The sequence below is a fragment of the Schistosoma mansoni genome, chromosome 1 (assembly GCF_000237925.1).
Source record: "Schistosoma mansoni strain Puerto Rico chromosome 1, complete genome".
NCBI classification, from domain to species: Eukaryota; Metazoa; Platyhelminthes; class Trematoda; order Strigeidida; family Schistosomatidae; genus Schistosoma; species Schistosoma mansoni.
Genome location: NC_031495.1, coordinates 12,442,748 through 12,465,010, shown reverse-complemented (window position 1 = coordinate 12,465,010; position 22,263 = coordinate 12,442,748). Strand labels below are relative to the sequence as shown.

The window sequence follows — 22,263 nt, the reverse complement described above, 5'->3', positions numbered from 1 at the left end:
ACTAGTATTTATGAATTCGAAGTCGAGTAACCAGCTTTAAAATCATGGAGAAGTAATCACGTTGATAGTTATATGTATTATCATGCTGGTGCGTTACTACCGGTACGAAGGCGTAAAACAAAACATTTCAAATCCAATTATTTCATTTATAGATCAAATAACCTATATGGTTTACCTTTTCACAGAACCAAAAATTAGACAATATAATGTTAATGAGTCCCTAACAGGACGGTGAGCATATCTTCTAGTGTTTCACTGATGCTGGAGTTATATACTAAAGCCTTAAACTTTGTTTTAATCTGTAGTACGGTTTCAAGGTCACAAAATTATGAAAAACGTTTGTGAGTAAACAATAGCTTATTAGTATATTGTTGATCTCACTGAATAAAACTTAGTTTTCATTTAAATTATTTACTAATACTAGAACATTCAGTAGTGTTAGGAAGATCTTACAGGTTTTCATTTGATCTTCCATCCTCAAAATTTGCTTTAGACGTGCTACTTCAGCTTTTAATTCTCTAATTAAAACTGCTGTTGGATCTTCATTGATAACTGCCTTGCATACAATACTTTTAGCACGATCTGCATAACGTAGAGTCGATAAAGTTTCATCGAAATTTACATCAGCTGGTGATAAGGCTGCAATCATTGTTGTATGCGAATTTCCACCTGTTGTTAAATGTAAAGTGAAAAGCACACAGTAATAATAATAATCATTTTATTAAGTGAATAAAAATCCTCTTTCATTTGATAAGCAGTTTTTCTAGGTTTCTATTATTGATAATCATAAAATGAGGATGTCATCACTTTATTACTCTTTTCTAGAAAAATTCCATATTAGGTAAGAAAATTTTCATCCGTTCGTCACTGTAATGAATTAACTTTTTTCGTATTAAACATTTTAAGTGGTTAAATAAAACGGACTATATTCATTTGTAATTTATTTATGTATCTAATCACAACATCTACTACTTTCATTTCAGTCTCAATTAAGTACATTTCATGAATAGGTAGAAACAAGATATTACAAGTAAGAAAAATGTAATTCACTTATATTTCTTGGACTATTTCAAAACCAAACGAATTTCGAAAACAACGAAAAACGTTCATCAATTCATTATAATGAATCTGAAAACTTCAGTAGTTGAGATCATGAGTCAATTGAAGCTAGACCACCATGGAAAACCTGAGAGCATTGAACGGCCGTTTCGTCTTGTTGTAGGACTCCTCAGCAGTGCTCATCCACGATCCCACCTCGCGAGATTCAAACCCAGGACTGATGATCTCAACTATTAAAATCACCATAATATCGCTAGAGAAACCCCTTCTGATATTAATCAACATGTGCTCACTAATGACTGACTTCAAAAGGTATTTCCTGGAGTTCTAGTGAGAAGCAGTGGAGTTCAACCAGGTCTGCTGTGAGATAATAACTCACTGCAGACAATGGTGAATGTATCGCTCAATTTCGTGGATCGGTTGAAGTTAGACATTAATACTGTTGGATGCCGGCTCAGTGGTCTAGTGGTTAAGTGATCGTGCGCGATACTGATAGGTTCTGGATTCGAATCTCGCGAGGCCGGATCGTGGATGAGCACGGCTGAGTCCCACGATAGGACAAAACGATAGTTCAGTGCTTTGAGGTTTTTCATGGTGGTCTAGCTTCAATTTACTCAGGCTCTCAACTATTAAAATTACTATAATATCCACAAAACCCTTTCCGATATGGAATATGAAAACGTTTCAGAGAAAAAAATTTTCTTCTTCAAAATACCATTCTGTGAAGCTGTACAGTCGTATTTATAGGCATGTTTCCACATGATGTGGTCTATAATCAAATAGAGGAGCTTGACAAAAATATCAAAGATAGTCATGATTATTCGAGTGGAATTCAGTGAAAATGAAATGATGTTACATAATACAATCAAGATTATCAATAACTTCAATTGTTGGCTATAATAATTTATAAATGAAAGATTATTGTTTCTATGTTATTAAAATTTAGAAGTAATGAATAAAAAACATTGCATCATTTTGCAAAGTGATCAAAAATCATCAAGAGCTCATGTAATATAAATAGTTTTGCAAACAATTAAAAGGCAATAATCTATAGAACGGAAGATAATGAGTGTTTAATTAATAAAGGAGAAGGTAATAATTAGCACTTGTAGCTTGTAAAATTGGAATGAGTACTAAGACTACCGGAGAAGAACGGTTTGAATGTGACTCTTCTGTATACAGAGTTCGAGTCTCATTTTTATAGACCTTCACTTGAATAATTCTGATTATATTCCATAATTTCCTCCAACTCATCCATCTGATTATAGACCATTTCGTGTAAAAAAAATCTTGCCTATAAATACGGTTGTACAGTTTCAGAGAATGATAGTGCGGAGGACAACATTTTTTCTGAAACGTCTTCAATTCTATTCTAATAAACAGACATGAACATTAGTTAAATTATGAACAAATATGTTTACGCGGCAAACTGGTCGGAGCGTTTTCAGGAACTACTTTAATTTCAACCTCTAAAATTACTTTGTATTTAATTTTGCATTTAAATTGTCAGGTCAAATCAGATTCATGATATTAATTATTGGTCGCTTCGATTGATCTGAATATGTAAGCAATTTTGAGATAATGTAGAACAGAGCATAATATATACCATTAATTTAAACAATCGTATTTTTTTATTCATAAGCAAGGATTTTGTAACTTGGCTCAGGGTAATATAAGTGCTTTTGCGGTGAAAATATTAACAGGTCTCTCTAGAAAACATTTTGGTGAAATAAATACATACACAATACATGACTGTAATTTTATAATTTTGTCAATATCACATGTTTGCAATCAAGAACAATGCATGTAATCATATCAACCCAGAGAAATATCATCTATGTAAACAATGGCTTTTATAAATTATCAGAATGAGATTTTATGAAGATTGTAGTAATTTTGATAGTCGAATTTAAGAAGTCCGCTTCTAAATAGATTTCCTGAAGTCCTAATGAGAAGCCGTGACCAGCGGAGCCCAATCCGTGTCGGGAAGAAGCAGTTATCTACTTCAGACAAAGGATGAATGGTTGCGCAAGGTGATGAATCGATTGTAGTTAGACGCTGACACCGCTGGATGCCATCTCAGTGATCTAGAGGTTAGGCATTTTCGCACGAGTTCGAATCTCACGTGAGTGATCGTGGATGTGCACTGCTGAGGCGTCTAATGCCTGGACGAAACGGCCGTCCAGTGCTTCCAGGTTTTCCATGGTTGTCTAGTTCAGGTTGTTTCATACATTCAACCTTTATAAATAACTAAATAAAAAGTAAGTAAATAAAATTTTGTAGGCGATATCCCATTATTTTATACTTACCAAGGTTTTCTTTTAACAACCAAGTAAGTACAGAATCACGATATGGTATGAAATCATTCTTCTTTCTTCGTTTTGAGCTCTAAACCAGAAATAAAAAACAATCATGCCTTAATTTTTGCCTCATACACTTTATCAGACTAGAGAATAAAGTTATGTATATCTTCATTGAAACAACTGGACCATGAAAACTTTTCATCAAGAAGATACATCTGCTTAACAAATACCAATTAGAAGTGACTATATATTACAGAACTCTTATTGATCGGTTTCTCAGTAAAGTTTTTATCTTTCCCATCTTACATCTTACTACCTATTTTACTAGTTAATTCAAAATCTAATTACAACTATACAAATTTGTTAGGAAATAAATATCTGTCTAAGAAGTAAATAGTAAAATCCTTATATTGGATTTCTGTTTCAAATACGCAAAAGAATTTAATTATTGAACACGCGAATTTGTTTTTTTTTTCTAAAAAAATACCCCTACAATAAGTTATCTGGTAAAAGAATAGTAGGCAAGATTTTGTAATAACCAATTCAGTCAAACAATTAATTAAATAATAAGGATTTAATTTAATGGTTGTATTCATGAGTCGATTCGAGTTAGACCATTATGGAAAACCTGGAAACACTGGATGGCCGTTTTGTGCTTGTATGGAACAAGTGAGCAGTGCTCATCCACGATCCCTTACAGGGGACCCGAATCTAGGACCTTCGGTCTCTCTATGAATGCTTAACTTCTAGACCACTGAGCCGGCATCCAGTGGTGTTGATGTCTAACTTCAACCAATTCACGGTATTGCGCCACCATCCACCATTGTCTTCAGTGAGTAACTGCTTAAAAACGGACACGGTTTGACTCCACTGATCATGTCTACTCACTAGAGCTCCAGAAAACACATCTTCAAGCCATTTACTAATGAGCATACACTCGAACGGTACCCTGTAATAAGTCAAAACTTACCATATTAGTGAAATATAACATCTATAAATAAGGACTGATCTCCGTATCCCATAACAAAAGGCTAAATCATTGAAATTTCAAAATACTAAACATCACGTTAAACTCTCATTCAATGCGTTAATAAAACTTCAGATGGTTTAAGTTTATTTCGTTTACAACTTCAGACTTTGTTACAAAGGTACTTTAACGTTGTAACATGCTACTCATATCTGTTCAAAAAATCATTGATGAAATGTAATGACTTATCTTGTTTACTGTTAAATTGACAAACTACATAATAGTAGAACAAACTGCTTGATCATGGAGCTATTATTAGCTCGTCATGTTACTGAGACATGAAACTTAGATGTATAAACATCTGCAACATTTTCATCCTGAATTGACTTGATAACAGAATTATAGACTGCAGTCTTTATTATTGATAAATCTGTACATTTTATCACTTATCACTACTCCATAAATCAAACTTGTTAGGGTATTGGTCTTTATATAGTAAATTAATTTGTCTTGGAATCCGTCGTTTCAATTAATCAAGATGCAGATTGATTTAAACAATTAGTGAACGTTTCTGGATAGAGGTACTAGCTTGTATTTGATTCATCGACTGAAATATAATTTACCTGTGTGTTTACAGTTGATGATCAGAACAATAGATAAAAAAAATGGAAGTTCAAGTGAACTGCGGTTATATAAAAGTTCTTTATCTGATCAATACACTAAATAATACATTCAATCTGAACATCTTACATTACAGAAAGAGAACACAATCTAAAAACTAACCATATCAGCTAATCCAGCAATTACTTTTCCCAGTGTTGTAAGTGACTTATTTATATTTGCTCCTTCCTTTAAACGTATATCAGTTGCTCCTGTAGCATCTGATCTTTCACTTCCAGCCAAATCAACTAGACTTATTTTACTGACCTTGATATAATAAAAGTATACGAAAAATAGTTTTCTTTTCAAAAAAATTAAAACAAAATAACTATCATTAAGTAAAGAACGGACATGTTATTGTTTTACATAAAAAAATCCAACAGAATCGTTCACAAATAATAACAGATATCTTGTAAACAAGCAGTTCGCTGTTTTCATTTACCCTTAGTTAATAAGAGAATCATGAATACTGATGTTATAAATTTTAGCTCTATCAACGCTAAACACTATTTGTGATTTCGATGACAAATTGAACAAACATTTGAAAACTATACATCATTTCTTTTGATAAACATGACATTGTTTCAGAGAGATGTATTTAAACCACAAGACTAGAATTTTCCAAATTATGTATAATCTAATGTATACTTATTATCTAAATTCAAATAATATACATACAAACAAACAATACTAAGTGAATTTAAACTTCACCCCATTGTACAAGCAAGTGGCTAACAGGACTCAGTAGCTAAATGGATAAAGCGATGCGTTTGAAGCGGAAGGTACCTAGATCAAGTCCCACAGTGAACATCAAATCTGAGATGCAGCTACATCCAGCAGACGAGTCCCAAATAGGACGAAACGCGCATCCTGGATTCCACTGCTAGCCACTATCCATCTTTGCTCATAATGCTTGTGAATTAAGGCTATATCGAGACAATACGCACAGTGCGCACATATGCCAATAAGAGACTGACCAGCTGCAGTCCTAAACATCAATGGGAAGATTCAAACAAACAATACGAAGTGAATTTCTTATTTACTTTTGCCTAAAATTTGATAAAGTGGGAATAGTTATTGAATTCATGTACTTTAAATCAGGCAGATAATGAAAATATCATAGATAGATAAAATCCTAAAGATTACATAATGTTTTATTTGTAATGAAAGATTTGAACAGAACCTATTGAAATTTTTCTTTTTTGATTTCTTATTGTTAGAAGGTAATTATAAAAACTAGTAATACGTTATTAACTGAGTATAAATAGTTTCATGACTTAACGATGTTAACAATATTTAAGTATCAGAAGGGGGTTTTGTGGAGATTTTAGTAATTTTATAGTTGAAATCATGAGTCAATTAAAGCTAGACTACCATGGAAAATCTGGAAACACTGGACGGCCGTTTCGTCATATTGTGGGATTCCTCACCAGTGCGCATCCACCAACCCCTCCTCACGAGATTCGATTCCGATAATAATCATATGCCCAATAGTGACTGGTTTCAAGAGGTGTTTCTTGGAGTTCTAATGAGAAGCAGTGGCGAGAGGAGTTCAACCGGGTCTGTTGTGAGATAGTAACTCTCTGAAGACAATTGTGGATGTATCGCTCAATTTCGTGGATCGGTTGAAGTTAGACATTAACACCGTTGGATGCCGGCTCAGTGGTCTAGTAGTTTAGCGTTTGAGCGCGAGACTGTTAAATTTTCATTTCTAATCTCGCGAGGCGGAATCGTGGATGCTCACTGGTGAGGAGTCCCACGATAGGACGAAACGGCCGTCCAGCTCTTCCAGGTTTTCCATGGTGGTTTAGCTTCAGTCGACTCATAATTTCAACTATAAAATATTTAAGTAAGTTATCTTTTACAATTTTCATCAGTTTGTAGATAGATCACATTATATCGTTAACTTAACCAGGATACAGACTATAGAAAATAAATCAAAATGAAAGTTATTATCATAGAAATTGATTGGTGAAATCAATATCGTCATTAGTTACATGTCATTTCCTATCTCTTTTCAAGGTTATATGCTTATTAAAATCTGAACTCATTTTAACTCAAAAGTATATAAATATTCAAACTTACTTTCTCGCTTATTGTACCATATGATAAATCTTCAATTTTCTGCGTTACAACTATTGTGAAAACAGCATGTGATCTACTACTTGTTTCATTCATGTTAGTAGCAGCAACAGTCCTGTACGGAAAAATAGAAATTAAAGTAGTTTAAATAAACAGTAAATTTGTTCTTATTCCCCATCATAACACATAAAGGTTTGGATTTATTTATATCTGGCATAATTTTCTTGAATCTATGGCGATAACAGTAGCTAACCATTTACAAGAAGAGAGGTAATCTAAAGAATCGTAGAAAATATTAATAAATATTCGTATTGAACGCTTAAATCGATTTTCCAATCTCTTCTAGTAACTTAAAGCTAAATCTACATGACAACATACACACGAGAGAAAATGCGAGAAATGTGGTGGAGAACGCTTTACTCAAAGGTTAGATTATGTGCAGAAAATCGAGGGTATTTATAGCATTTTAGATGGTCTTAGATTTCTGGTATGTTCTAGAACGGTATAAAAACATAGTAGCAGGATGGGTAATCATTCAGTCAGAAATCCGATAAGTAACTCCCACTTCCTAGATGTTTCTGAGAAACTTATACCCAATGCTGATTATATAAAATGTTTCTCAATGTTTTCAGGGCCTATTTAGGATTTTTTTCGAAAAATACTCTGGATCTCCCCAAAAATATATTAGAGAAGTATTAATAAACTTCTATTAACCTACAACATCTTATTACTTGGTTACTCTCTTAACCACTGAATTTGAATATAATTATCCCTAATTCTTACTTGATTTACATAGCGATATAACCTGGTCACTTAAAGCTACTTGTAATAATTACCTTAATACTGAACAGTAAAACCTCGAAAGTTCATATGAAAAATAGTCACTGATTACCAGATGGTCAATAGTAAAATGAGATTTTAATTTAAACCAGATTTAATCAGAACCAGATTACATTTAACCGCTTGCGATTTCATGAATTCATATTAAGAAAATAACGGCCGTTTAATGCTTCCAAGTTTTCAGTGGTGGTCTAATTTAGATCAGCTCATTATTTCAAAGAAATATTAGTCCGCATTTTAGTCGTTGACACTGATTTGGTGGTTATAAAGTTTCTCTGCACTCTTGTCTTCTTTCTGTGTTCCTTTTTATTAGCTGATTGTTACCGAAGTGTTGTGTGGCACTGTTGTGAATGTTAGATTCCCAGAACTCATTTGTTAAATACTTTATTTTTGTAGTTTTATTTTGAAATTTTGAATTACTTTGTTATCGTTTCAAAAGCGCTCTTTTCACTTTCATCTCATATTTCCCACTTGGGAAAATCTTAAACGCTCTTGGTCCGTTGTGTCTTTTAGTATGCTATTTCGTAACGTTTCCCAAGGACAGTTTTGTGTCATATATATACGTTTAATCTGTGCCTGTTGGATCGCTTGTGCTTCTGGCTGCTTGCGGAATATATTTATTCCCCGTTCGAACTTTGACTTCTCTCTCAAGTTAGCGGGTCTGCGACGCATCAGAATAGCTAGCTTATTGGTCTTTGGTCACAAGTCTTTGTTCCGTTCACAGGCTAGGTGAACTAGTAATCGCTTCAAACATAGCAAGCACTTACCATTCTACCAAACCCGTAATAGGACCCATTAACATTAGGATATGTTCAACGTTCCAGTAAGTACTGCTTACCGTAGACCCATACAGAATCTTAATCGGAAGGTACGATAGTGGTCTAGATGTTGGGTCCAGAGTTATACCTAGATGTCCAGGATTTAATATCTTACCACATCCGAAACTAAGATAGAACATCTGTAAATCGCCCTCTGGTTTTCACTGCTTCTCAATGCATATAGAAATCTTTGAGGATACAATTCAAAATAGATCGAATTCTCACACTCTCATCTTAATTCCAAATGGTTGCTTAGATTAAACTGTTAAGAAAACTAACATATACTGGAATGTATCTGTTTATTCTCTTTCACAATTCATGTTTCCAATGACTTTTGTTGATAATGAACTTTAAAACATACAATTTTGAATGGTGTTTCCAATAGTATAAATTCTCATGGAGACTATAGAGACAATTATTTATATACATTATATAGAAAGTATGTATATTGTTATGGTTACTTAGTTTTTTTAACATTGTTCTTAAACCTAGTGATATATTTACCTTTACAATCATGTTTACTTTTATTTCCAAGGAATTGAGGTAAGGGAAAATTGTAAATACTTCCTTTAATTATTTGAGGCAGTTAACTGTTAGTATCTGACTTCTGACTTAATAGCACATATCGATTCTTCACTTCTAACATTTATACCAATGATTTCAGACTAAACCTAACATGTAGGTAATGGTACTGTAGAACATAACTTTTTCATTCACTTAAAAGACAATATCATTGGTTAGGAATGAAATCGATTAATTGAGAAGAATATTTTAAATCCACTGTGGTACTTCACGACTGAACTGTATGAAAATGTTTTTATAATAGAAAATAGGGGGAGAGAGAGAGAGAGTAAGGCTTCAAGATGACGACTGCATTTTGTTAAGATCTTTTGTCATTATTATTAATGGCTATCAAAATTACTGAACGATTTAAGCTGAAATTATTCTCCTTATTACCAATGGTTCTTTAAATATCAACTCTTCGTGTTGAACAAATGCATAAAGGTATTAAAATTCTGAAAGTCGTGTTTCCAGTACTTCACTGAATGATGTCACAAAACAACTTTTTAAATAGTTTTCTTGATACACTATTATTATAACCAAACAAAGTTTATTCGTATGTCAACCAAAAGTTATCTACTTGTTAGCTTTTTTACATATTGTATTTTTCACCCTGTATTATGACTTCAAAGATGGCATATTTCAACAATCGTGTATTCACTTCATCTTCACGATGTTTGTTTGTTCTTAATTAACAAAACTATAGATCTTGTCGACACTGTTAGTTGTCGACTAGTTAAACAGCTAGTATTATAATGATTGCCAGATGAGGTGGAAAACGAGAGGTCCGTAATAAATTAATTGTTTAATGTGATATTCTGCTTAATTGCACAGTTATGTAGCCATACGTACACACTCTTTACTCTAGAGCAGATCATGACTTTTGTGACTTATTATTCTTACTGTATTCTAATTTAGGTCATAGATAAGAAGCATCTGATATTCGTCTTTGTTCATTAATGTAAGAAAACTTCTATAATATACTACTGTAAAGCATAATATTTAGTTACAAACCTTGCTTTATTACCCACATCGATCAGTTCATTAATTTCATCAAATGAGATAACAGCACATTTTGATAAATCTTCAACATATGGCCCAAGAATAGGATGCTCTCTTACACGTAAATTTCCTTTACTTTTCGGATCCAGTAAATCTCTTACACGTTCACAGTAAATTTCCATATATGATACCTGAAATTTTAAGTGTAATAAAAAATAGTGATAATACCCTATAATAATCAACTTAAGTCATTAAACAACTTTAACTGATCAGTCATGATGAAGTGAGAACTTTGTTTAGTCATATACACATATGTTCTTGATAAATTTTAATTCCAACGAATATGCTCTTTATTGAGAAGACTTTATATTTCAACAATCAACAAAATTCGGCAAAGTTACTTTTTCGCGGTTTCGATTGCAAAGTCATCGAATGAGGCTGAGTTTTTTTTCCGAAATTAAAATTTCAATTAGTCGACTGTATTCATCGACTTATCAGTTCTATCTGGTACAAATTCTAAATCAAGGACTACTTTTATCATTTATACAATCTACGGAAAGGAAAATGAACAATGAATTGGTATCGATCGATCAATGTTCACGATACTCTATTTTGGTTCTAAGTGTTTACTTTATATTCAGTCATATAACTTTTAGTGGGGCCCTTCATTTTGACGTCAATTAAATCGGACGATGTCGTTAATAGGCTCACCACTTTTGCGGCCCGAAATCTAACTCCAATTGAATTGTATGTTGATTGTTATTGAAATACATAGATCTCCAATCCTCGTATATAATTATCGACTTAGTCCGCGTTAGTGAATAACGGAATGAAATAAGTCAAATACGAGAATGGATTTTTGAATGAGTATATTTTGCACATTCATCGATTTGAGAACAGACAATTAGAAGTACGGAGAGAAGAGCGCAAAGTGGAATGACGTGCAGTGAGAATGGCGTATGAGCCAAATCGATTTAATCGAGCGTTAATCGATATTTATAGTCACACAAAAATATGTGAACACACATACGCTCACATAAAAACAGTCAAGATTAACATGCGAATAATTGACAAGGTCAAAATGCGACTTAAGGAGAATGAATAAATTGGCCTATCCAGAGGCTAGAATAAATTAAGTGGGCTTAACATAGTAGCCCACACTACAAACTTAATGAATCACAACTTTACTAGCCTTAGTATAAATGTTCATTTAATAGAATGTTGTGCTTATTAGCTGGAGGATACTAGTTTAAGATTCACTTATGGTTTCTTCACTAAAGCATTGATCTCTTATTATTACTTACTACAGTTAATCTCAAGTCAACTATATAGAATAAATAAAAAGTCATAACTAACTCACTTAATAAAGTGTTCTTCTTTGTATCTACGATATAATGAGACTTTACTATTTTGGATGTGAATAATTTTAGAAACAGTAAGTTTCATACAAATAAAGGTATTCTATTTCAAATATATGATGAATAAGTTTTATATTCATAAGGATGTGTTTAATGAAGTATTGTAGTGAACGAGAACACGAGTGTGGATAATCGAATGGATTTGAACACAAAATTACAGAACATCTTAGTGAAATCTGAGAACCATACATTAAATACATAATTTTCAAATTGTTAATCAACTGTCTCGGACTTGATTGTTCTTTCCTTTCCATACCAATCGATCTCTGTTCTCGTTCTCCCTTCTTTGATCTTCCTAGCCTTCTGATGCCAGGCATTTCACTTTCGACTGATGATACATACTACTTATATCTATCGACATCAGTAGCACACACCACAGTATTATCGATATGATGATTAAAGATGTTTAGTACAAAGGATGACAAAAATCATTTTCAGCTATTACCATTTGACTAATAGTGGAATTAAACCGGAAGTTAAATTCAACATCATTAAAAAAGAAAGAACAATCACAGATTATAAATCTTTTCCACTAGCTATTTGTAACATATTTGGCTTAAATTATCATAATTATGATTATGTTCATGAGCTATCAATTTTAAGGTTTATAGGATGTTAGAGTACGGTATTACAGATCGATTAATCTAAACGCCTAACACTACTCTAGTTTTCAATTTTTGTGATCAACCGAATTTTGCCAAACCAATACCCAATATATCCACTTATGCTAGCAGTTAAGAAATATTTTTATTCGTAAAGGTAAATGCATAAATCTGAAAGGATTTTAGAAAAAAAGTTATTGGTTTATGTAATAGGGATTATGAAAAATATACCAAATGTTTACTTCAACCATATGTTGTATAATTTGACCAGAAGTTGTTCTGTTCAATCTTTTGAAAAGATCACGGCATAGTTGTGGTATAATACCTTCTTGACCTTCAACACCTGGTTTGCCCATCATTGTATAAGATTTTCCTGATCCTGTTTGACCATAAGCGAATATGCATACATTATATCCTTCAAGGGCATGGTTAAGAGCATCATTACCGATATCATTGTAAACTTGTTTTTGATCTGCGTATAAGGGATCCGATTTCTAAAAAAGAATATTTTTTCTATTATTTACCTGCAAAATGTCAAGGGACAGCTTCCCAAACAACTAATTAAATGAAATACTAGATACATTTATTTGGCGAAAGATTGAATTTCATCACAATCGAGTTACCAAACGTTTTGCTTGATTGTAATTTTTTCACCCTGTATCTCTAAGTAAGTCAAACTCTAAAAGCCTACCATCAGTGTCAGTCAGAATGTATTATAGGACTAAAAATATTGAATTACCTTTGTGATATTCAGACTGGTGAGATAGTGATCAGTACTGATTAGGCCATTTAATAAGGTTTTATGAGATGCTTTACATAAATATGCGGTTAAAAAGTATATTTTGAACAAGATTAACCGTTTTCATAATTTCTCTGATCTGGTTCATTGCCTTTCTGGTTTCGTCATGTTACTTGAAAATGACCCTTGTGATTAAATTTCTAACAAAGTTCATTAACAGTATTTTACATGATATTAACGTTAAATTTTGTGTGAATCTGTGACAAGAAAGTAAATCACTGAATAGAAACAATGTCAACTATTTTATGTTTTGTTTTAATAGCTAGTTCTGTCTAACTTTTGTTATTTGCCTATAAAACCTTTTCCAATACAGGAAGACGTATTTGATATGTGGGAAATACAATTATTTGATTTATCTGAACAATAATTCTTCTGGAAGTTCTATATGATGATTAACACACATTATGATTTATTCACTATCTAAGGTTCACATTAAAATGATAGTCATGTAATCAGAGGTTTATTATGAAGTTCCACAACAAACATCTACTAACTACTGCTTTTTGTTACAATAATGGTGAATGTACGTATCCTAATTCCTCAAATGCATCCTTCAGTAGGTTTCATTAAATAGAGAAAGTATTTACAATGTGAACAAATCAAAAAAATAAGAATATCTTATATGTACACCAACTGAAGTAATTTTACTACAGTATATGTCTAGGGATATTGGTTTTTTCAAATTGTTCGTAACAATACCCTTTAATCTCCACGTGTGATGTAGAAATTCTTATTACTTTTTATAATATTATAGAATATTTTTTTCAAGGAATATTACTGTACAGTGTATCATTGTTTTGTTAAGTCTATTAAGTGTACATGTGAGCATGTAATTTTAAAAAAATTCCATATTTTTTCAGTTTAGGGAATATATAAGACCCTAAATAGAAGCTAGCTGTAAAAAGTAATGCTGCAATAGGCGCTAGTCACAAGATTGTTTGTACGTTGTGTGAGCGGAACGTGATGTCGAAGTAGTAACAATCGTCAGTAGGAGTGAAGAGTTTCAGTAAATCGAAAGCATGGAGTTGAAATAACACGTGGAGACCAGATGAGAAAATGGTTCAGACTGCAGATCACAGCGAAAGATACAAATAGAAGATTGAAGGCTATGTATATGTATTATGTAGATACTTAATAATTCACAATAAATACAGATTACTCCTGCGTATTGTCTAGTTTTACAATGCAAGTCCTTGGTTTGCACGATTTCGGAAACCAAACACTCATAAATCCGAATTGTCGCGAGACCAAAAGGTCCTGCAACTGATGTATAGTGTGACGGTTGGTGTATACTACTGAAAAGTCCCATACTAGGACGGAGAAGTTATCTGGTGATTCTCGGTTTTTAATTTGTTTTTAATCCCCTGGTATAAACTATAACATCCAACTATTTCCCTTGAACTTATGAAAAAGAATGAGACTCTTCCATAACATTACAGACGCGCTCATGACGTTTATTTTAGATTAAATCGATATTTATATACTTGCGAAAGTCTTCATTTCCCATTAATTTTTTTTCAATAATTATATATCAGATATATTATAGACATATAATGCAAGAGCTTACATTATTTTATGTGTACTAGTCTAGTTTGAGGTGGGGATAATAAGGAAAATATGGCTGTAGGAAACTTTAAAAATATTTCATTACACATGAATTAAACACTAAACTAACTACAATAGAGCAGATATTTTTTGAAAACAGGATTGTACAACAACTATATCTACCATACTAAGTTTTTTTTGTTCTGAATATCAATAAGGTACTATACTCTATACGGAGAAATCATAAGTCTTAATTAAGGGTTTAATTATTCATAGTACACTCACATCTGTATGTGACCAATAACTGTAGTCAAATTCAAATACTTTAGAAGGTTCTTTAGAGTTTGGTTTTCTAATACCTGAAACAAGAAAGTAAAGGTGAATTAACTCCAGACATTGAATTGATTAATGAATACCGAAAAACAAATAGCCATGAAATATAGTTTGATAATGGAAACCATTATACAAGATATATTAATTTAATATTGTGGAAAAAACATATATGAAAAGGAGAAATAAGAATATAGTTTAATATGAATGGTCCCTAGTTCAAAGTTACTAAAAGCCTGCTCCTAACTAGTAAGTATTTTCAGGCTTTAACAGAAGACCATGTTTATGACCATCGAGTCATATTGTATAAAAGGCACAAGGATGATAGCTTCTAGTATTAAACTTCTAATAAATTACTTTATCTTTGTTTAGCGTTGATAAACAAGTTTGACAGAATTCAATCAACTATAAAATTTTTTAGGAAAATTATGATAAAGAGAATTCGGTGAAGAAAATTTTTGTTGCGACAAAATCATTTACTTAAGCTATACATTTACAGACACATATTTATCATAGTTGAAATCATGAGTCAATTGAAACTAGACCACCATGGAAAACCTGGAAGCATTGGACGGCTGTTTCATCCTATTGTGGGACTCCTCAGCAGTGCGCATCCACGATCCCGCGTCGCGAGATTCGAACCCAGGACCTACCAGTCTCGCGCCATAGCACTTAACCGATAGACCACTGAGCAGGTATCCAGCGGTGTTTATGTCTAACTCCAACCAATCCACGAAGTTGAGCGACCGTTCACCAATTGTCTTCAGTGAGTTCCTATCTCAAAACAGACCTGGTTTGAACTCCACTGGTTTTCCTTGGTGGTCCAGCTTCAATTGATTCACGCTTTCAACTATGAAATTACTAAATCTCCACAAAAACCCCTTCTGACATATTTATCAAACGAAAAGAAATGTTAGGTCACAGCTTGATTATATGATTTCATCGGGAAAAGTACTTTTTCACTGAATTCCCTTTATTTTTGATTCACTGATAACTTGGATTACCTAATTAATACAATATCTGTCAGATGATGAACTAAGTTGTTTTTTTAAACAGTGGTTATTTATAAAGAGCGTTTCATTGTCATTATTATAAAGATACTTTCATTGGATTTCATTGGATTATACTCCTTGAATAACATCTTCAAACCTTAATCTTTCTGATTACTGCTTATACTTTTACTACCTCTAATACTATGGTATTTGAATCGACAATTGTATCTCTGTGCTAATGTGGTATGGCAGCTTGAACTGATGTACATATGTACGAAGTTTTACGTTGTTGCTTACTGACTTACCTTCAGTTTATCTTATAGAATAGATTAATTGTTACTAACAAAGTATCTAAGATACACGTTTTCTCTTATTTAGAAATCCTCATAAGTTCCAGTTTTAATGTTCAAACAGGAACTCTAAGCCAGTCCTTTCTTCTTCATTGCCCTATTCGTTACATACTGAACTACTGGGTCCAGATAGCTAGCTACTTATGTGACAAGCATAATATTTATATCATTATTAGAAATTCGTGCATTATCTTGATGCTATTATTCCTGGCTAAATTTTGACTTGTCTTTGTTTCCAAATATGCATCCCTTGGGCATCACCTCGACGTAGCCAAATATTTGACATCAGATTAGTTACAAAATTACTGTGTTGAGACAATTCAACTATAAAAACACAATCCAATCGAGAAAATCAAAAATAGGATCAATAAAACAATTAATAATGATATTATAAATACTCTCAGTTTTTTGGGTTAATAATTTTGTCTTCATTTTTCAACTCAGTATATAATCAAAACGTATAACGTTTTTGTTATATCCTAGTGAAGGCATAAGTACGGGTAACTTCCGGGACCTATTGAGGGAGGATTATTCCATATATATTCTTATTGTTTAACTATTGAGTAACTAGGTTGTGTATATGTATATTTATCTTATTATAGGCTTCATTTTGACCTATCGATTGTGATTATACGAATTATTGTCTTTAAATTTCTATTTAGTTTATTGATTATTGTATCCCACGTTCACAGCCACATTTGGCTTGAACTTGTACAAATATTATTTTCTATTTTATAGTGTAATGCGGTCTGTCTGTCTGGTATATGAACCGAGTATGCTTGAAATAAATGATTCGCATAGTAGAAGCTGTCATTGGTATTTTTGAACTCAATTGGAAGGGCTAGGCGGACAAGGGACCGATAAGTACGCTAGACTACTTATACTGGTCGAACGTCATTGATTTGGCACAGTGTTAAGATTGGGAAGGTCGTATTCCAATCGGTGGATAATTCACGTGATAAAAAGCCGGACATGTGATCACAACAAATTGGCATACGGCATTCTTTTGTAAAGTCATAACAATTTCTAGGAGTCATTATTTAATATTTTTTAATAGTTGAGACCATGACTAAATTGAAGCTAGACCACTTGGGAAACCTGGAAGCAGCGACCAGTGGAGTTCAACCAAGTCTGTTGTGAGATAATAACTAACTGAAGAAAATGGTGGATGTGTCGCTTAATTTCATGGATTAGTTGATTTTAGACATCAACACCATTGGGTGCCGGCTCAGTGGTTTGGAGGTAAGCGTTCGTGCTCGAAACCGATAGGTCCTGGGTTCGAGCCTCGTGAGATGGGATCGTGGATGCGCACTGGTGGTGAGTCCCACAATAAGACGAAACGGCCGTCCAATGCTGTGGGGTTTTCTATGGTGGTCTAACTTCAACTGGTTCATGCTCTCAACTATTAAAATTACTATAATATCTACAAAAACCCCTTCTGATAAATATTTTTTGTTGCATTTTAACACGATCATTCCAAAGCAGAATTTATTTGACTACTTTATGGATATATTTCCTTTCAATTCATTTGAAATACTTGAAACGTACAAATCTACTTTTAATTGGTTTGTATATATATATATATAAAGAAGTCAAGTAAGAAAACTAAAGCATAAATTTAGATCATAGTAAGGAAAGATATATTGATAAAGTAAGTTTGGTATAATGACAAACTATTTCCGTATAAACTGACAGTTCTTGCTCCTTCAGATACGAAAAGATTTTAAGAATAGGTATTACTAAGCATTAAAAATACCAATTAGGTATCTGGTCAGATGTTTATTTTTATGTTCAGCTTTGTTTATCTATCTACCTAAAACATTTTTGCATATTAGTCTATAGTTTCGCTGAGTTGATACTTTCATTTCAGTACCATGAATTGTTAATCTAAAAATTAATTAGAGGGGAGGTTTAGGGAGAGTACTGACATTCAAGATATTTTTGATCGCGAGCTAACTTCACAACCGTTAAACTTGGAAGCAAGTCACAACTATTACTTTCATGTACTTGAATAAGTAATACATACCCAGTACCAACTATGAGATTTCCTCTAGGACTTTCAGGTCAAGTGGCTAGAAGGTTACGTTTAGACCACTGAGTTGGAGTATAGTAATCTATATCTCAACCCCAATCAGTTAGGGATATTTAATAGGCGTTACCCATTTCAATCAGTAATGATTGGTTCATTCTCGATATGCATGTTCAGCTAAAATCAGTCCATAATGTAATCCATCTTTAGAATAGATAACTTAAAATACGATGGCTACAAAGAGGCAATCCGTATGAAAATACACATATTGTAACAAAGATTGATGAAAATTTTTGTCCCAAAAAAACAACAATGGGACAACTCAAACCCGCATCATTAATGATAAAAATCTATCTTCAGGTTTAGATCCTTTTTCTTAAAAAGTTTATATATTCTTTTTCAGTAGTTTTATAACTAATTGAACGAAGATTCAAATCAATAAAACTAAGGAATATCATAACCTTTGAAATTAAGGATAATAATATCAACTATTCATTGAAGATCATTCTGATAAGATACAGGTATCATTTATAACCTATTTAAATATTTAATATCAAAGTGATTTCAAGAAATGGCGTTAAAAACGAATACAATATCAATTTATTATTAGCTTAGTATTAGGATTTTTCATTTCTCTTTGATAATTGAATAATTTGAATTTGAACCGATGGAAAAGTATGAATCGTTCACTACTGAGGCAAAAAATTTCTAGATTAAATATAAGCTGAACCTTTATTCCTTTTGTTTATTAATCATCTATTTGTAGCTCATTAGATGTTTCATTTATGAATAAGTCGTCCAAATGCCCTGGTACTTCTGAGAGTGGGGAGAGTCCGCTCTCCCTCTCCAAATGCTCTCACATGGCCATGCGTATATAGTCTATGGCAGGGAAGTCCTACTCACTGCCTTCTCGTGGTGGGGGTGTTGTTTACGAAATTGAGAGGACGAAAAGCGAATGTCCGGCGCTTTAACCGGGTTGGTGGACACGGAAAGTTCACCTAGGGGAGTTAGAAAACCCTGATTCCAAACCAATGGTGCACATGGGCTCCAGTATTCTGAGGGAACAAATGGCGTAAGGATCAATCGTTGGTTACCAGCCAACATGGGACTGCATCTCCTTACGATGCTCCACTGCTTTTTGGATTAGGCCTCTAGGTCAAAGGCTCCGGGTGTGCCCCCCTAAGAAAACCACCTGCTTCAGAATGGGCACCTGGGTAGTATCACAGCCCTCACACAAATCGAATGAGATTTGTGCGGCGCATATATATCTGGTTCTCCTTTGTACCAATATTTATATGTTTAAACAAAATATAAAAATCATATTTTCCAAGTGATGGAAAGCAATAAGATATGATCTGTTAGTATGAATAATTCATCAAGAATTATATAAGTAAATTAAATTTAGTATACAGACTACAGTATATTAAACAGGAAGTTAGAAGTTCACAGATCACTGCAAAGTGATAGAAAACTAGAATGTAACGAAATTTAATACCAACTGCCACAGTCTGGATCCTATTGATCGACTATTAAGTATTGAAAACTGTAATCTAATTTGTTTGATGTTGAACTACTTGATCGTTCAAGCAGATAATATGAGTTCACGTTTCTGATTAAAGAGTAATTGTTCTTAATATCACCTATGCAAATAGCTGATGTATACTAAACATAAAGAAAACTGTGATAACACTCCTGATATAAAATTTTTTTAATAATTAAACTGATAAATCTCTTTAAATTCTGAAAATAATATTTCTGTTATATAATGATCAAACTTACTTGTGGATTGGCCCGACATTGATATGACACATTCACTGTTCATTAGAACCTCTCTTCTATTAAATGGTCTTACACGGACAGCTACTTTAACGGAAGACATTGTATTTCTTGGTTATGGAGATTCTCTGTCATGAAAGAAAACAGTAAAAGTTCTGTGATTCAAAAACAATAAAAAAATAATAGTGTAAGATATAAAGGATAAATCTAGGAATATTCCACGGCGTTTGTTCATGTTGCAAAATATCTGCATAGGGATCAGGTATTCATTTAATGTTTTACCGTTTCGTGCTTGAAAATAATGTCGGTCAACAAGTTAAACCAGTAAAAAATAAAAGCAACTCATTCTAATTTGAAACATTCCAGTTTGACATACTACCATATTCAGGATCAAATCCATAAACCTCCAACCTCTCAATAGCTCCAGCACTATTGAGGCGGAATTTAACAGGTAGTATATGTAACCGTATTGTAGTCTTGATAACTAGTGGAGTAAAATCTACGTAAAACGACGACCACGTCGTCAGGTAGAAGATTCTTTAGATCTAATCGTCCATCAATAGAATCAAATGTATCTTACTTAGCACTATAATGCTGCTTAGTTTAAGGATGAAACTCTAAATCTCATGTTGAATATGAAACAGTAGAGTATATATATGTTCAATTTTTTAAAACTATAAACTGACTGGAAAACGAAAATAACTCTCAGTGTAAAATGTAATTCAAAAGATGATGATAATAATTTGGAAGTTTCCAGATATTATTCAATGTTCAAAAACTCTAAAATGACCAGCAATTCAAGATACCATCATTAAAATATTAATGTCTATTGGCTTGATTACTTTTAGTGAATCCCTACCTTGTCTACGAAGAAAAAATGTATTAGGTAATATTTAATGCAACTCCGCCTGTGGCTCTTCTAATGCTACTGCTGGTCCCAAGCCCGGCTAAAGGAAGAGGGTTGGGCGTGGGGTCAGCATCCCCATCCCGTGGAAAACAACCATACTAAAAAAGCTAATAATATTTAATACAAGTTAATCGTATATTTACTGCCTTAGATTACACTCAAAAGAGCAGTTGCGAACAAGGCTGTGGTTTTAAATTTACTCAACTAGAGAGCCAATCATTTAGATGGTCACGTGTTGAAATATATCACAAACTAACTTCACTCAAAAACGCTATGCGGTGAATACTGAATGATTCCATTGGTTGTGTTATAGTCATTTTGAGACTTACTGTTGGGGATGTCAAATCCCCAGAACTTACTTGGTAAATGGCTTAGTTTTGTAATTTTATTTTGGAAATTTGAATTTAGCTGTTTTCGCGCCAAACGCGCTCTTTTTACCTTCACGTCATATTTCCCACTTGTAAACTATCTTAAACACTATTGGTCCATTGTTTCTTTGTGTGTGCTATTTATTAATGATGCTCAAGGACAATTTGTTGCTGTATAAATACGTTTGACTTTTTCCTTTATTTGATTGCTTGTACTCGGCTGCTTACGGAATACATATATTCCCCTACTTGCCTTGGACTTCTTCATCTAGTTAGCGGGGCCTGAGACAACAGATTAGAATAGCTTATCGTGTCATTGTATCATTGGCTTTCGTTCGTTACTGTGGAATCGATTTAGTCTCAAGTATAACAATTGGCGACGGTGGTTTGGAAACATGGATCCTTCTAAACTCGAATCATTACTTGAACAGCAGCTGAAAGTTGGGTGCAAGTGAGCTGGACAGGTACTGCAACTTGATCCTGCCTTTGAATCCACGTGATCGCTCTTTCACAGACACAGTCCAGACACTGAGTCAACATTTTGGGGACAATTCATCATTGTTTAACACCCTTTATCGATGTTTGAAGCTAGTTATGAACGAAGACGATGACTTTCTTACGCATATGGGCATCGTTAACCGTGAATGCGAACGGTTCCGGTTGAAGTCTTTATCTGAAGACCAGTTCAAAGCCCTCATCCTCATTTGCAGCCTCCACTCCCAGAAGTTCAGTGACATAAGAACGCGACTACTATGTCGATTGGATCAAGATCCAAAAGTCACACTAAATGACATGGCTAATGCATACCAACGCCTAGTAAATCTGCAACGAGACACGACGATGGTTAAGAGTGGT

At 33.2% G+C, this 22,263-nt stretch overlaps 1 protein-coding gene across 1 annotated transcript in view; it reads right to left on the bottom strand.

The window, feature by feature from the left end:
- Smp_159790 (putative kif1) overlaps positions 1-20,236 on the bottom strand; it is a gene marked incomplete at both ends in the record, with an annotated part of 93,627 nt that extends 73,391 nt beyond the window's left edge. Inside the window, 9 exon segments of the mRNA XM_018793292.1 lie at positions 454-669; positions 1,353-1,378; positions 3,819-3,880; positions 5,113-5,256; positions 7,075-7,186; positions 10,305-10,483; positions 12,555-12,806; positions 14,942-15,015; positions 20,137-20,236. Coding sequence (XP_018647819.1) covers positions 454-669; positions 1,353-1,378; positions 3,819-3,880; positions 5,113-5,256; positions 7,075-7,186; positions 10,305-10,483; positions 12,555-12,806; positions 14,942-15,015; positions 20,137-20,236 — 1,165 coding nt within the window.
- Positions 20,237-22,263: the final 2,027 nt, after the last annotated feature.